Genomic DNA, 18213 nt, shown 5'->3' with positions numbered 1-18213 from the left:
CTTATTTAATCTGTAGTTTGTATCTTTGGGCAAAATTTTTGGCAAAATTTTCTGCCCATTATTTTTTTCCTCCTCCTTCCAAGGCTCTGGTGACATAAGAGTTAGCTATTTAATTAAATTCCCAGAAGTCCCTGAAGCCATGCTTACTTTATACAGTGTATTTTTTCTCTGATGTTCAAATTGGGTAATTTCTATTGTTTTATCTTTCAGTTTACTGATTCTTTCTTCTATTCCTTCCATTCTGCTGTTAAGCCCATCTCTTACGGTTTGTTTTTAATTTTAGTTATTGTATCTCTAATTTCTAAGATTTCCATTTGGTCCTTTAAACCTTCTATTTCTTTGCTGGGAATTTGTTTCTTAGCTGGAGAGTTTTTATGTTTTTATTTGTTTCAAGCATGTTTGTAGTCACTCATTAAAACTTTTTTTGATGGATGATTTAAACTCTCTATCAGATAATTTTAATACATCCACTGTCTTGATATTGGCATCTTTTTTTCCTATTCAGTTTCAGAACTTTCTCGTTTGAGGTATAATGGTGATTTTTAAAAATAATAACCTGGAAATTTAGGATATGATATAATAGAACTCTGGAACTTACTTAAACCTGTTTTGGTTATCTTTGCCTGACACTACTCCAGCACATGAAACAGGTACAGCCTCAATATTGCAAAGTGGAAGAGAAAGTACTGGCCTCTGTTGATAGGGCCTTTCCATTATAGCCAGTCAAGGCTCATCCATACCTTCTCTGTCACCTCCCTGACTTGAAGGGGTTGGAGTGCCTTGTTACTGCTGTCCACTTGGTCTCTCTCTCTCCACTTCCACTAAAAATCAGGAAGGCCCTCATTACCACCAAGGGGAATGAAAGTCATGGCTTCCTACTTAGCTTCTTGGACACCACTCTCATGGGAGAATTGGGCTGCTTCACTACAGTCCAGATATCAATATTCTATCTTGGTAGGCTATCCCTTTCCTGGTCTTTTGACTAGAAATAGCAGGCTTTTGCTAAGGATTTGTTTGTTTGTTTGTTTGTTGTCTGTGTTCATTGTTCTTCTTCAGTTACAAGCCTGAGATATATAAAGTAAAAGAAAAACCCAAGAACCCCACCACCAGGTTGTTCTCTGTCGCCACCTTCCCCCAGCCTTTCAGAGTCGTTCTAGGTTTGTTTTCAATATAAAGCTCAATATTATTATTTGTACTTAACAGGAAAAGTATGTCTAACTCCACCTTCCCAGAAACAAAAGCTCATAATTGAAACTTTTAAAATCTAGAAAGTATCACTAAACTATTATCAATGATTACCATTGGAAATAAAAGTGGAATTTAAACAGGGAAGAGGGTTGAATAGACTACATACATTTCTGTATTGTTTTTATTATTTTTACAAAAATGATGTATTACTTTAATTTCTATTTTTTCCATTTTTAATTAAATTTTCCCAAAAAATTAGCACACAAACATGTGAACAGACAAATGTAAGACCAACAGCTTCCTTACTAAACAAATAGACCAGAGAAGGAGTTGGCTTAAAATTTAATGTCTTTTTCCCATGACTAACAAATTAATTGTAAAACCATCTCCTTACATTCATAATCATGTTTCTATGAAGATGCTTTTTAAAAGAGTGGTATGCAAGAATATAAGCTCTTAAACCCTACTTTTAATCTACTTACCATAGTTAGCCACACATTAGTTTTATCACCAAAGTACTAATAGAAATAGTTCAAAGCAATATGCATATGAATTTCATAGCACATGCTTTTTTCCTAAAACAATACACATCCATGTAGATTCCTGATAACAATAGTATGACTAATACTAATATACTATAGCTAGTAATAATGCTAATAATAATTAAAAATCCTTTGAATAACCTGATGTGGATAAATTACATCCACTCAATAGTGGTGAGAGTGTTTTCTTTGTGGAAAAGACAACGTCTACTGGCAAAACTTGACATTGTGGGCTCAGATATAAAATTAGTTAAGAAAAAGTGTCTTTACCTGCCGTATCTTTAGATTTGTTTCTCCATCCAAATTAGCTGTTGCAACATAACACATTGACTGAGGTTCACTAGGAAAAGTAAAACAAATGTTACTGAATTATTATCTCTTCATTAAATTGTTTTCCTAGTAATTGAAAGTTATGAAATTTTACCCACTGAAAGAACTACAAGTAGCTATTTCCAGAAAATATTAGCAGACTGCTCCCACCAGCCTGCAATTCATCTTGTAGAATGGCTCAATATAAAAGATCTTACCCTTACAGTCTTGCGTGACTGCTCTTTAACCTCAAAAAGAGAAATTGCTGAGGATGAACAAATGTTATATAGTTCAGAACAGTCATGTCTGAGGTCAAATCTAAAATTCTGTCATTTTCTAAAATGAGTCCATCACAATTCCCAAAGACTCAAGCTTGATGACCTTTAGAATGAAGTTACATTTTCCAGTCAGATATGTACAGATTTTTAACAGACATTTGCCTTACCATATTTTATCCCATGTCACATGCCAACTCACTTTTGAAAACTAATAATTTTGAAGGAAAAGACACAAAGAATAACAAAAATGTTCCACTTAAGTTAATATTAAGTCTTAGAATCTGAATATATCATCTGTTGTTGTATCTCATTCAAATATCAGGTTTAAAATAAACTGTGCTGATTTAACTAGCCAAGACATTACAGTAGCTTCTCCCTTATCTGTGGTTTGCTCTCTGTGGTTTCAGTTTCCTGCAATCCCAAGATATTAAATGAAAAATTTCAGAAATAAACAATTCAAAAAGTAAACTGTCACTGTTCTGAGAAGCATGATAAAACCACTGCCCCACCTTCTCCATCCTGCTCAGTCTTGTGTGGGATGTGAATCAGCCCTTGGTCCAGCACATCCACACTGTATACACTATTCAACCATTAGTAGCCATTTGGCTTATGAGATCAACTGTCACAGTATTGCTGTGTCTGTGGTCAATTAATCCTTACAAAACCTAATGCTATATCACAACACCTACATCACTCACCTAACTTCATCTCAACATGCAGGCACTGCATCTTACCACATCATCATGAGAGGTGATATACAAGATCTTTTGGAAGAGAGACTACATTCACATAATTTTTATTATGGTTTATTTTTATTATTGCCCTATCTTATTATTAGTTATAGTTGTTAATATTCTGCTGGGCCTAACTTATAGAATTAAATTTTGCCTTAGGTATATATGTTAGAAAAATAACAGTACAAATAGGGTTCAGTACTATCTGAAGTTTCAGGCACCCATTGCATGTCTGGGAATGTAACCTCTGGATATGAATAAAAGTGACTGATGACCCCCAAAATAATTACTAATACAGTCTAACATTAAAAATGTAGCTTCCTTAAGGATACCAGAGATATGACAGAGTAAAAACCTCTAAAGTCCCTGTCCTCTGCACAAACAGTTTAAAAACTGGCAAAAATTCTTCAGAATCAACCTTTTCAGAACTCTGAAAAGCAGCCAAAGGCTTAAAGCAAGACAGAAATATTTTATACAAGAAAGATTGCTAAATCTTGGCTAAAAAATAAATAAGTAAAAAGAAGCTTTGTGATGTTTTGACTTGCCCTAGTCCCTGATTTCTAGCTCAATGGTACCTTGAAGAATAATAACTCACATTCCTGGTACTGACAGAGTAAAACAGACTGGAGCTCTTTCAGAGTCTCATTTCCAAAAAGCCATTATTTGTTCAGTCTGATGGCTGTCAGAAAGACCCACCAGAAAGGCTTGAGTTAACTTGACCTCACTAGAGCTCACCCATGTTAAAATCCTCTTTCTAGTTAGGGAATCACCTGTCAGAATCTCCTCATGGAGGAGTCCCTGGATTCTGTTTCTTACTCTCTTACTCCCTAGGCTCCACAAAAATTGTAGTTCAGGGTATTCAGGGTCTGGCAGAATCCTTAAGGGAAAAGCCTATATTGACACAGGATTGCTCTTGAGGGGTTTTAGTATTTCAGTTCTTTCTGGGTCTCTATTTTTCTTACTTTTCTGCCACCTCAAATAACATTTAGGCAATTGTGTGTCTTTGTTGTTTTAATAGGATCAGAAGAATCATTTAGGAAATGTGACATACAAAAGTACCAGGGAGGGAGGAAAAAGTTGAGGAGTAATGATTTTAGTCTTGCCTTTCCCTGCTCCCCCCAAAAGATTGATTCATTATTAATCAGTAATTTATCCAGAGCAAAGAAGCAAAGGAAATCTCACCAAAAACAAACAAACAAACAAACAAACAAAAAACTGACATAGATGAAATAAAAAAACAAACCCTCTTGTGGCCTCCTGGATCAACCCCATTCTCTGACACAAATCCAAGTGGGAAACAGACATCAGTAACAGTTAAATTACTTTCTCAACTGTGTTAATGCATTGTTTGCAAAAGAACAAAGTGCAACTGACAGAAAGAAGAGCTTGTGTAGTAATTAACTGGTTTTCTGGAAGTTTAGAGAATGGATCCAGAATTAATCTCTCTTCTCAAGAATTTCATGCTCTAAGATAATGTGTATTCAGAAGATTGGAAACATTTTTTGGACCCCTTTGAGATGATTGTGACTTCTTCTGAGGATCCAGCCTGCCAAACGTGTTAAATACGGCCGTGTTCATTACTGTGGTTACTCTCACCCACAGTCACCCAGTCCACCACATAGTCTTACTATGTACATGAGGGATCCACCACAGGAGAAAACATGGAGCTAGAAAAATAGGACCTAATAGAAAGGAGTGTCTTTCTAAAGTTTTCTCCCAAACAGCTGCCAAATAAAGCAGTATAGTTCTATAAAAGGAGTAGACACTGTTTTAAAACTTGGGCTTAACACAAACCCACACAGTGATCCTGAGTAAATAACTTAATTTCTCTGTGAGGCAGCATGCTTTTAGAAAGAGAATACCTCACAATTGCCATGATACTGAAATAAGTCAACATGACTTTTTTTTTTTTCAGTTTAGTCAAATGTCCATAGAAATTATAGAAGGGATGAAATTAATCTAAGCAGCAGAATAGAAGAAAATATATTCAGGGAAATTAAAGGTAAATAAATTATCAATCATGGGTGAAGAAAATATGATGCACAGGCTACACGTAGCCAGCCCCTGCCTATTTTTATAAATAGGTTCTATTGTAGACCTGGTGGTTTACATTGCCTATGTTACAACATTGCCTGATGTTACAAAGGGAGGTTCAAGAGACTATGTGGCCCACAAAGCTGAACATGTTTATTATCTGATCCTTTCGAGAAAAAGTTGGATGCCACTGGTTTATCAGAAGGTGAAAAGAATAAAGTAGGAGAAAGTATACTCTGCCCTTGTTTCCTTAAAATTTACAATTCAGAATATCAGTTCCTTAAATGCCTTTAACAGAACTAACCTGGAAGAAATCAGGATCATGTCTGCAGGAAGGAACTCCTCATTCAAAGTCTTCACAATGTCACCCACATTTACCTTTTTAAGCCAGGAGAGAAAAGAGTGAAGGGTGAAATTTAAAAGCATACATAGAATGTGTTAAATGTCCTCAAGAAAAAGTACAATATAATATTGACTCATTTAGTCATCCTAATAAATTTTGGCTACATTAGAACAATTTTATTTACTAATGAATCCATTCATCTAAAACAGTTGCTCTTAACCAAGGGTGTGTCTGCCCCCTGCACCACCACCACCTCCATCCCCGTCAAACTGGAGACAGTGGGCAATGGCTGGAGACTATTTTTATTGTCACAACTGTGGGAGGAAGGGAGATGAGGCTACTAGCATCTAGTGAATAGAGGCCAGGGATGCTATTAAACATTCCACAATGCCCAGGAAGCCCCATCACAAAGAATGATCCAGTGTCAATTGTGAGTAGTGCTTTAGTTGACCAATCTTGCTCTACAATGAAATGTTAAAAGAGATACAAAAGGAAAGAGATACTGTCTCTACATGATGTGGTGTTCATACCAAATCACACTGTAATGCCTTGCTCATGGCCTGCTTTCCTCAGCTGTTCTATGACAGCAGAGAAAATCCCTTATATCAATTGTAGGGTATTTGCAAAGAACCTATGCACATCCTCCCGTAGACTTTATATCATCATTAGATGATTTATAATATCTTATACAATGTAATGTTATGGAAATAGTTGTTACATGACATTGTTTAGGAAAGTGACAAGGGAAAACATCTGTACCTATTCAGTATAGATGAAATTTTCTTTTAGAATATTTTCCATCTATGGCTGGTTGAATCTTTGGAAGTGAAACCTGCAGATGTGGAGGTTCAAGTGAGGAAAGCCTTAAAAGCTACATTGTGTCTTTAAAATTTAGGGGACAAGTTCAACCTTATAGGAAAAATAAAGATCAACAATAAAACATCTATTGATCTTAAAATGGGTTCTAAATAAAATATATTTATATAAAAAACAATAAAACATCCATATCATATATAAATTTCACATGGCAGTGAATAATATAGTATTTGTAACATAAACAGCTTACAAGGTCTAAAAAATACTGAAATGAGACAAGTTGCAATTAAAACTAGATTTTCCCACAAAAACAATATCTATGTAGAAAAATATGTACCCTGGGACATGACAGCAGACCTGCTGAAAGTCATTAGTATCACGAATCTTACAAACTTTTTTCTTCTTTGTCCACAGTAACCAGGTTAATCACCTCTTCCTTTTTTAAACACCTCCTGTTTAAAGTGCTTAGCTTGATTATGGTACCATGCACATGGTATAGAAAGTATTCAGAGGAACAAGAATTCTGAGTCCCTGGCTTTGGCTGCTTGACTTGACGTGCCAGTGCACGACATTGGGGATAAATTAGATCTCAACTGTATTCTCATTGTTATTTAGTCCATTTTATATTGCTATGACAAAATACCTGAGGCTGGATACTTTATTAAAAAGTATTTGTTTAGTCACAGTCCTAGAGAGATTCAAGAGCATGGTGGCAGTATCTGCTCAGTTCTGATGAGGGCCTACTGTCTACATCAAAATACGAAAGATAGCATCATGGCAAGAGTATGTGGAAGAGATCCCATGTGAAGACAGTCAGGCAGGGGGCTTGAGGAGCCAGGCTGACTCTTTTGTAACAAGTCACTCTCACATGAAATAACCAGGATCTCACAAGAACTGCATTCATCCCTTCCAAGTCCCCAATGACCCAACCCTTTTCTGTTCGGCCCAGCCTCCTCTTTTCCTTAACACTAGTGCTCTAGGAAACAAGCTTCCAGAAAATGATTCTTTAGTGGACAACCACAGCCAGACCCTGGAAGTCACCTTTGGCTCAGCAGGAAGCCCACCCTGCAGCCTCACTTCTGTTCCTCTCCCTTAGCTTCCTGTTCGTGCCATTCACTATCCAGCTCTGCTAAGACTGTCCCTAGAAATGGAGGGTGATCTCGCAGTGGCTTACTTCTCTGAGTCCCAATGAGAGGAACGAAATCCAGTCATTATTGGGTTACCTGTTTTATCTCACTCAAGGAAAGAAATATTGAAGAGACTTTAAAAACTAAAACATTCTTAAAGTTAGCTATCCAAAGACTTTTACATGGGTCATCAACAAATTACCAATGAGGACAAAATCAATATCTGGCCTTCAAAACAGTTAGTATGCCTTTAACTTGGATCTGGCTATGATTCGAATGTCTGTGTCTGCCATAATTTATTATTAAAGTATTAGCTTTAAATATTCCATGCAATGACACAGATAATGCCAAGATACATTAGAAAGCGTTTGACTTCCAACTAGACAGAATTGAGTTCAAGTTCCATTTTCTCCACTTATTAGCTGTGAGACCTGAGCGAGATACTTATTCTCTATGGTCATCTATTTTCTCACCTATAAAGTGGGGATAATATAGTTCTTGAAGATGTGCTTCACAGATAAAGATCTGTGAATTTTAAATTCAAGATCTTGTGATTTTAAATACAAGGTAGTACTTTATTGCTAAGTTTCAAGTTAAACACATTCTTACCTCATGCCACTTAATCACATGCCATGAATTCTGTCTGAACACTGAAAAAGAAATAGATATTTATTAATTATAATTATTGCACTAGGGCAAGTCCACCCAAGATTAATTTAAGATACCTTTTCCCAAAAACTAAAAGGTGTTCTCTATAAAGTTTTATCTTTGTTATTTTAACCTTACATGTACTGCAAGAATATGTAAGTTGTACTGAAATGTGTGAAACTAAAATGCAATAATATATATTACATATTGATATAGTGAAAGAGGGACAAATAGAGGTTATATTAGGTCACTTTCAATCCTAAAGGGGAAAAAAAACTTTTGTCATTACATGCTAACATACTGGTTTATATCCTGAAAAGCAACATAATATATCTCTAATCCATTATAAAGACAGCACATATAAAAACTGAAACTAGGAGAGAATATATCCACATCCAAATCGTTATATCCTCACTACTACATCTGCCCCATATTTTTCTTACTTTTTATTATAAATTAATGTAACTATTTATTCTAATATATGGAAATTGTGCTTCCTTCTGATCGTTGTTCTTTTTTCTTTTCTTTAAATATCTTATAAAACATTTATCTTGATTATTAAATAAAAGTATTTCAGGGATCTTCTTGGCAAATTGGATATTTTTCATCACAGTAGGAGATGAGTAAAGTATCCATTCAATGTCTTACTGTCATACCCAGAGTTGTCTGGAGAAACAGAACCAATAGTTTATGTGCATAAAGTAATTGGCTCACACGGTTATAGATTTGCACATGTCAAGATTGGCAGAGTGAGTTGGCAAGGTGGAGACACAGGAAGTTCCACTCTGAAGATTGTATATTTGAGACCCAAAAAGAGTCAATATTTCAGTTTCAGTTTGTAGGCAGAAAAAAATAAAAGCCAATGTTCCAATTTAGAGGCTATCTGGCAAGAAGAACTCCCTTACTTAAAAGAGGATCAGCCTTTTTGTTCTATTTGGGTCTTCATTTGGGTTGGATGAAGATTGACAACTTTATTGAAGGTATTGAAGGCTACCAGCTTTGCTCAGTTAGTGATTCAAATATTAACCTCATACAAAAAAATCCTTATGCCAGGTGCCAAGTCGCAGTGGCTCTAATCCCAGTGGCTCAGGAGCCTGAGGCAGGAGGATCAAGAGTTCAAAGCCAGTTTCAGTAAAAGCAAGGTGCTAAGCAACTTAATGAAATCCTGTCTCTAAATAAAATACAAAATAGGGCTGAGGATGTGACTCAGTAGTTGAGTGCCCCTGAGTTCAATCGCTGGTACCCGCGCCCCCCCCTGCAAAAAAAATCCTCACAAAAAACACCCAGAATAATTTTTTTATCAGATGCCTGGGAACCCCACAGTCCAGTCAAATTGTCCCATAAAATTAGCCACCACAAGTCCATTCTATGCCAACCTGGCACTCATATGCATCTCCTTAAACCAAACTGAAACTCAAACATAACAAAGTCAAAATTCTACCTTACATGATACAATATCTTACATACAACTAAAAAGACACTAACTGCTTCTCTAGCAGTTCAGTTCCTTGAATGTTTACTCTTCTCCCTGTAATTATAGAACTTAAATGCTTTGATGGAAAGTTAACAATACTTAAATACTGATATAGAGTCAGCACAGCTTATGCTACATGATAAGGAAATAAGAGAGGGGAAAAAAACCAAAGATTATATACACATACACCCACATAGTCATAACAAAGTAAGGAGGAAATATTCAGGACAATTACAATTACAGTCCTCATTTCTGTTACTGGCCATGTGTCCATAACTGGTATTTATGACGACTGTTGTTCACTACACATTCTGTATTTGTTTGTCTTTGGGAAACATCTCAGCTAGTTGTGGTTCATTTTCTGGTGGGGTGACTCAAACCTTCATTCCTAATGTATCTATCTGGGTCATTAGTAGTCCTGCCTGAGTCAAGTTATGGTAGTTTCCCATTGACCTTAGTCATAGGACATGAATATTAGGAGAAGCCCTAAGGTATCTACTCTATTCCAGACACTCTTAGTTCCCTCCATTGTGGAAGAATAGTCCAATTCTCCCTTGGTTGTCAGGATCTGTCACCCCAAAGTAACTTCCTCTTTTGCCTGTTGATTCAAGGCTATGAGGAGCCCAAAGTGGACAGGTGGCTCTCTTAACTTCCAATTCAGTAGAATTATCTTTGTGCTTCTGGGTGTCACTCATGATTTCTCCAACTCTTGGGTTCTTTTTCCCCAGAGCAGAGCCAGTAATGACACTGGAGAACAATTAAACAGAATGCAAGTCTTTGTTCAATGGCCAGTCAAGGGGGAACAGGAGTCTTTTCTGCCACAGAATTTTCCAACTCAATCCAAGCAAGAAAAAGAATGAAATTATATAGATTTGGAAGGTGGGAAGGGACCAGGGGACAGGAAAGACCACTTTTGCCTCCCCACACCCCTCCTCCACATAACTGACGACATTTTGCCAGTTCTTGGGATTGCTGAACTAGTAAACAGTCATGCCACTAACAGGTGGGAGAGTTACTATGGAAATGCATTAAAATGAAGCTTGGAGGGCAAACTCAGGTCAAGGTGGCATCCAAACCAGCTCAAACCTGTTCAGTTTTACTGAGCCCAGCATCCTAATTGTAGACCCCTTGGTTTCATATCTTGCTTTTCTGTAGAATCCAGATACCTCACATATCTGACATAGATCAGGCATCAGTACATGTGCTGATCACACAGGGGTACTTGAGGGAAAAAAAAAGGGAAATAGATGGTGAGACAGATGATATGAAACAGGATGGGTTCATAAGGGGCTTGGTCATATGGTAAGCAGTCCTCCCTTTAAAACTATGTTCTTTAGGTCAAGAGAGTATAAGCTTGCAGGAACAAGAAGCAGAATTTTTTCTAAAAGGTCCCTACTAATAACGAGTGGTACTACTCCCATTTTCATCACTTGAACCCTGCCATGAAAAAAACAATTCCATATATTAGACACTGATTCAAAGTATATACTAAGAAATTTGCCCTACCCCACAAGGCATTCCCACCCAACTGCTGTTATAACTGAGTTTTCAAAAGACCACTTCAATAAAACTAGTTGTATTTCAGGATAGTAGGGAACATGGCAAGACCAATGCAATAGGAACCACCTCCTAATTAAGCTTTCCTAAGATGTCATTCTCCATCTGTCTTCTTTACAGACCAAATCAGAGAGTTGCATGAGGATATGGTAGAAATAACCGCCCTTGCATCTTTCATATCCTAGTGGTTATAGTAATATCTGCTATTCCTTAGGAACACAATATTGCTCTGTGTTTACTATTTTCCTAGAGAGAGACAATTCTAGTGACCTTCACTTAGCCTTTCCCATCACAATAGCCTCACTCTAGAGGTCAGGGAACCAATTTGAGGATTCTACCAGCTGCTTGAGTATACCCATCCCAATGTGCATTTCATTTTTTTTTAAGAGAGAGTGAGAGAGGAGAGAGAGAGAATTTTTAATATTTTATTTTTTTAGTTCTCGGCGGACACAACATCTTTGTTGGTATGTGGTGCTGAGGATCGAACCTGGGCCGCACGCATGCCAGGCGAGCGCGCTACCGCTTGAGCCATATCCCCAGCCCCCAATGTGCATTTCAGAACTGGAGAAATAACCACAGGGTGAGTTGGGGACCCATTGGGCCAATTATGAGGTAAACCTGAGCAAAAACTCCTTTGATAAGTGACCTCCACTAATCCCTTGCTCTAACTGGTGGAATGCAGTGACATTTGGGGTCTCCTGGAATCAGGGTCAATTCAAAACAAATGTCTAATAATACCCAAAAGGTATTTTTATTCTTTTCCTCCAATGCACAGTTCCCTGGAAAAGACCATAGGTCTCTTCCGGGAAAGATCAGTGGTATAAATTTTTGGCATTGTACCCTCGAGGGGATACAGCCTCCTCCTATTCATGTGTTTCTGGCATATAAACTGGCTGAAGTCTGGAGATTGACTGAGGGGCCCTGATTCTCTGTTCTTATCATTCAAGTTAGACTTTTGTTCATTTGGCTTAGAACCTTTCTGCTTATACAAATCAAGTAAGAAATTAATAGGCCTCCTATCAGTTTTCACTTCTAGGAACACCCAAAGCCAATGCCATAAGTTTCTGTAAGTAAATCTATTTTGATTGCCGCTTTGATTCTGCTGTCCATTATGATAACCATACCTACCTTGCCTTAGTGGCTGATCACTGCCACTGTACTCTGGCTACCCTGTAACCCAGTGATTCCCATTGTGTTATGGTTAAATGTTCCCTCCTCAAAGGCCCATGTGCTAAAGGTTGGTCTCCAGACGATGGTGCAGTTTCACTACAAGTCCAAAATAATGGGGCCAAGTAGCCATAGACTTAAACTTATAAAACCATGTGCCAAATAAATTTTTCCTCCTTTTAAGTTTTTTATCTCAGGTTTGTCAGTGACAAAAACCTGATTAGCACACGTTGAATTTAGGTTTTCTAATTTAATAGCTGTAGTTTCTGCTGTAAGGTGTGGCCTTCAGAGAAGAGTGTCAACAGAGCTCTTCAGAGATGCTAAGACTTTTCTCACAATTTTGGTAAAAGGTATGTCTTCTGGGCTATCCCAGGGTGAGTGAGTAGGTCCTTAAATGACAAATCCATTGTAACATTCCAATCACTGAAAGTCCTTGAATTCCTTCTTCTACATTAAACCAAGGCACTTCTGACATTTCTAACTCACTGGATCACAGTTTGGCCCATGTTTCAGACAATGAGCAAAGACCAAGTCCTTTCTAATTCCTTGATATTCTGCAACATTACATGCTGATCTCTGCTACTGCACCCATACCACTAAATTCAACCTGATACAACTTTATATACTTCCCATGATGATCCCATGCCCTTAATATCCATTTGCATATATTTTCCCCAGATTTCTGTCTAGGAAAGTACAAGTTAGAAAATCTAAGTAGTCCTTTTGGAGTGCAGCATCTTCCTCTTCAGTCACACATTGTACTTCACCTGTAGGAGCCTACTGTGACTTCAGTCTAGTTATAATAGAAGCAAAGATGGGGGATTTCTCAAGATGGCAGGCCAGAGGGAGAAAGCATTCTGTGTTGATCTTTGATCCAGATCTCATCTAGTTGGATTCCTCCATCTCTGAGAATATTAGACAACCCATATACAGCTGCTCTCCACAGAAATCACCAGCACTGTGACCACATGCAGAGCTCCGGGCCTCAGTGTTGGAGTAGGATGCCGGTGTTCAAGCAGGACCCAAAGCCCAAAGTTCTAGCCCACCCAAGGTTCAGTGAGCATCTTAGCAGAATCATCTATCAACACATCTGCAGAATGCCAAGACTTCACTCAGCTCCCATGCAGGTCACTCAGCTGCTACCTACCCACAGCATAACGCCATCGCCCAGTTATCCCCACCTCACCAAACACCCGAGCTCTGAGAGCAGACTGCCGCCATCTTGGCTCAACATTCTCACCATATTAGTTGGGGGCAGTTCCCAGATTGGATCTCCAGCAGACAGGTACCAGGTTTCCAACTATCCCCTCTCCCCAGCCTCGGTAACCCAACACAGTAGCTACCCAACAAATGTGTGCAGTGCAACCAGACAGCCACCCCTGGGGGCCCCAAGGTGAGAGTTTCCTCCAGGAACTGCTAGGACAGAGGAAGATGGGGCTAAAGTTTGGAGCCTAGCAGAGAGACCAGGAGCTGGGAAATCTCTGGGCAAGAGAGGGAGATAGTACCAGGTGCTCAAGTCATACAAATGGTTCTAAAAAGAGACCCATGAGGTGCAGCCTCCCTGAAGAGACTTGGGGGTTCCACTCCCCCCATCCAGGCACCCTGTGCCAGGACCACCCTGGTTACTTCCACCATCTGGAGGGCAGAGACACCAGATTACAACAGATGACCCCACCTATTGGATGAGAAGAAAAGCAGAAAGATACAGATTTCTAAAACTAGCTACAACCCTGGTTTCTTCCTTTGAGCTTTTTTGTTTATTTGTTTGTTTCTCTTCTACCCCATCTATCCTCTGGCCCTCACATCCCAACATATGTGAAACCAAAAACTTTGCATGAAATAGGACTTTGAGGACTGAGTCATCTGAATAATATAATATAGAGATGTTGTATATTCCCTTTTTTTCTTTTCCTTTTTCTTCTTTCATTTTTCTTCCCCCTCCAAATTTTAATGTTTTAATATCTGTATTTTTCTAAATACTTATATGTGTTTGTTTTATGTACTCTACTGTCATCCCACGTACTTGCCTACCCTAAATTACTTCCTGTCTATTCTCTTGCTACTAACCCTCTTTATTAGATTTCTCCTTCACATTTCCTAAGATATATTAACTCTATATCCTCACATCCTACCTCCTTAGCACATCATCCTACACCCCACCCCCAGTTTATTGTCCACCGACAGAAATTGTAAACCTTTTTATAAAACTACTGATTATAGTTTAGATAATAATTGAATCCAACATTTCTATACATTGAGACTAAACTGTAAACATAAATGTAAACTGTAAACAACAAATTGTTAATATTGGGATCTGTTAGCGTTGTCCTTCCCCACGAAGGAGAAGTCTTGAAATGCTACAAGAGCACTATAAATCTATAGGGTAAAAATAAAAACAATCTATACCCACAGAGCTAGAAAGGAAGACACACAAGCAACATGAAAAGACAAAGGAAGAAAGTGCCCCAAACAAATGAAGACATCACATCATTAGAATCATTGGCAGCCACAGCAGAATAAATGACAGAGAAGGAGTTTAGGACGTACATGGTTAACAAAAGAAACAATTGAAAAAAATTGACAAAACAAAAAGTTGCTTCTTTGAAAAAATAAATAAAATTGACAGACCCTCAGCTATGCTAACAAAGAGAAGGATAGAGAGAACTCAAATTACCAGCATATGTGATGAAAAGGTAATATCATAATAGACACTACAGAAATACAGAGGGTAATTAGAAATTATTTTGAAAACTTATGCGCCAATAAAATAGAAGATATTGAAGGCATCGATAAATTTCTTAAGTCATGCAACTTGCCCAGATTGAATTAGGGTGATATATACAATTTAAACAGAAAAACATCATCTGATGAAATAGAAGACGCCATCAGAAGCCTACCAGCAAAGAAAAGCCCAGGAACGAATGGATACACAGCAGAGTTTTACAAGACCTTTAAAGAAAAACTAATACCAATACTCTTCAATTAATTTCAGGAAATAGAAAAAGAGGCAGTGCTTCCAATATCACCATGATTCCAAAATAAGGCAGATGCATCAAAGAAAGAAAACTTTAGAACAATATCTCTAATGAATAGATGCAAAAATTCTTAATAAAATTCTGGCAAATCAAATACAAAAACATTTCAAAAAGATAGTGCATCACGATCAAGTGGGATTCATCCCAGGGATGCAAGGTTGGTTCAACATAAGGAAATCAATAAACTTAATTCATCATATCAATAGACTTAAAGATAAGAATCATATGATCATCCCAATAGATGCAGAAAGAGCATTTGACAAAATACAGTACCCCTTCATGTTCAAAACACTAGAAAAACTAGAGATAGCAGGAACATATCTCAACACTGTAAATGCTATCTATGCGAAGCCCCAGGCCAATATCATTCATAATGGAGAAAAATTGAAAGCATTCCCTATAAAAATTAGAACAAGACAGGAATGCCCTCTTTCACCATTTCAATTTAACATAGTTCTTGAAACATTGGCCAGAGCAATTAGACAGATGAAAGAGATTAAAGTATACACATAGAAAAAGAAGAACTGAAATTAGAACTATTTGCTGATGATATGATTCTATACCTAGAAGACCCCCCAAAAATTCCAACAGCAAACTTCTAGAACTAGTAAATGAACTCAATGAATTCAGCAAAGTAGCAGGATATAAAATCAATACCATAAGTCAAAGGCATTTCTGTACATCAGTGACAAATCCTCTGAAAGGGAAATGAGGAAAACTGTTCCATTTACAATAGCCTTAAAAAAAAATACTTGGGAATCAACTTAATGAAAGAGTTGAAAGATCTATACAATGAAAACTACAGAACCCTAAAAAAAGACCTTAAAAGATGGAAAGATCTACCTTGCTCTTGGAAAGAACAAATTAATATTATCAAAATGATCACACTACCAAAAGCACTGTACAGATTTAATACATTTTCAATCAAAACCCTATGGCATTCCTCACATAAATTTTAAAAAGCAGTCATGAAATTCATCTGGAAAAATAAAAGACCTAGAATAGCTAAAGCAATCCTTAGCAGGAAGAGTGAAGCAGGTGGCATCACTATACCAGACCTCAAACTATACTACAGAGCAATAGTAACAAAAACAGCATTGTATTGGCACCAAAACAGACTGGTAGACCAACAACACAGAATAAAGGACACAGAGACTAACCCACAAAGTTACAATTATCTTATATTGGACAAAGGTGCCAAAAAACGTGCACTGGAGAAAAGATAGCCTCTTCAACAAATGATGCTGGGAAAACCAGAAATACATATGCAACAAAATGAAATTAAACCCTATCTCTCACCATGCACAAAACTCAACTCAAAGTGTATCAAGAATGTAGGAATTAAACCAAAGACTCTCTGTCTAATAGAAGAAAAAGCAGGCCCTAATCTTCATCATGTGGGTTTGGGCCCCAACTTCTTTAATAAGACTCCTACAGCACAAGAACTAAAACCAAGAATCAATAAATGGGATGGACTCAAACTAAGAAGTTTTTTCTCAGCAAAAGAAACAATCTGTGAGGTGAACAGAGAGCCCACATCCTGGGAGCAAATTTATACCCCTCACACATCAGATAGATCACTAATCTCTAGGGTATATAAAGAACTCAAAAAGCTAAACACCAAAAAAACAATAACCCAATCAATAAATGGGCCAAGGACCTGAACAAATACTTCTCAGAAGAGGATATACAATCAATCAACAAATATATGAAAAAATGCTCATTGTCTCTAGCAATCAAAGAAATGCAAATCAAAACTACTCTAAGATATCATCTCACTACAGTCAGAATAGCAGCTATTATGAAAACAAACAAAAATAGTGTTGGCGAGCATGTGGATGAAAAGGCACACTCATACATTGTTGGTGGGACTGCAAATTGGTGCAGCCAATATGGAAAGTAGTATGGAGATTCCTTGGAAAACTGGGAATGGAACCATCATTTGACCCAGCTATCCCACTCCTTGGTCTATACACAAAGGACTTAAAAACAGCATGCCAAAGGGACACAGCCACATCAATGTTTATAGCAGCACAATTCACAATAGCTAAACTGTGGAACCAACCTAGATGCCCTTCAGTAGATGAATGGATTAAAAAATGTTGCATATATACACAATGGAATATTACTCAGCAATAAAAGATAATAAAATCATGGCATTTTCAGGTAAATGGATGGAGTTGGAGAAGATAATTCTAAGGGAAGTTAGCCAATCCCCCTCCCCCCAAAAAAACAAATGGTGAATGTTTTCTCTGATATAAGGAGGCTAACTCATAGTGGGGTAGGGAGAGAGACCATGGGAGGAATAGATGAATTCTAGATAGGGCAGAAGGGAGAGAGGGAAAAGAAGGGGGCAGGGATTTAGCAATGCTGGTGGAATGTGATGGACATCATTATCCAAAGTACATGTACGAAGACATGTTTGTGTCTGTGTGTGTGTGTGTGTGTGTGTGTGTGTGTGTGTGAGAGAGAGAGAGAGAGAGAGAGAGAGAGAGAGAGAGACAGAGAGAGAGAGAGAGACAGAGAGAGAGAAACAAGCAGAATTCACAGATCCAAGATCAGCAGGGTGACTTAACAAGGTCTCCAGAGATTCAGGAGAGTATCTGGTGTAATTCCAGTCTAAAAACCAGCATACTTGAGACCAGGAAGAACCAACCTTTCAGTTTCAATGTAAAAGCAGGAAAAAGCTGATGTTCTGTTTTAAAGTCAATCAGATAGAAAGAATTCCCTCTTACTCAGGAGATGGTCAACCTTTTGGTTTTATTCAGGTCTTCAGCCCATTTTATTATGGAGAGCAGTATTCTTTATTCATTCTACCTTATTAAATATTAACCTCATCAGCATTCTGTAATCCAATCAAATTAACAAATGAAATTAACAATCACACTTACCTGAAGTGGTCTTTGAGTTAACTACTTTGTCTGCCATATACCGTTTCTGTTATGGGGGAAAAAATTGTTA

At 37.6% G+C, this 18213-nt stretch overlaps 1 protein-coding gene across 33 annotated transcripts in view; it reads right to left on the bottom strand.

Annotated features, from left to right (window-relative positions):
- The window catches only part of LOC101976208 (phospholipid-transporting ATPase IB-like), a 267727-nt gene that overhangs the window by 136418 nt on the left and 113096 nt on the right, over positions 1–18213 (bottom strand). For 25 of the 33 annotated variants that reach the window (XR_013423261.1, XR_013423265.1, XR_013423264.1 and 22 more), the window contains 4 exons: positions 18144–18189; positions 7981–8021; positions 5390–5463; positions 2001–2070 (listed from right to left, as the gene is read on the bottom strand). Coding sequence is in view for 30 of the 33 variants with exons in the window: in XM_078015651.1 (XP_077871777.1) it covers positions 2001–2070; positions 5390–5463; positions 7981–8021; positions 18144–18189 (231 nt within the window). In the remaining 3 variants the exon portion in view is untranslated. The remainder of the gene's footprint in view (positions 1–2000; positions 2071–5389; positions 5464–7980; positions 8022–18143; positions 18190–18213) is intronic. The other 8 variants (XM_078015673.1, XM_078015671.1, XM_078015669.1 and 5 more) reach the window with 2 other exon arrangements.

This window comes from Ictidomys tridecemlineatus, chromosome 6 (assembly GCF_052094955.1).
Source record: "Ictidomys tridecemlineatus isolate mIctTri1 chromosome 6, mIctTri1.hap1, whole genome shotgun sequence".
Classification (NCBI taxonomy): domain Eukaryota; kingdom Metazoa; phylum Chordata; class Mammalia; order Rodentia; family Sciuridae; genus Ictidomys; species Ictidomys tridecemlineatus.
Note: the sequence above shows the minus strand (reverse complement) of the source record. Positions and strands in the feature narration are given on the sequence as shown.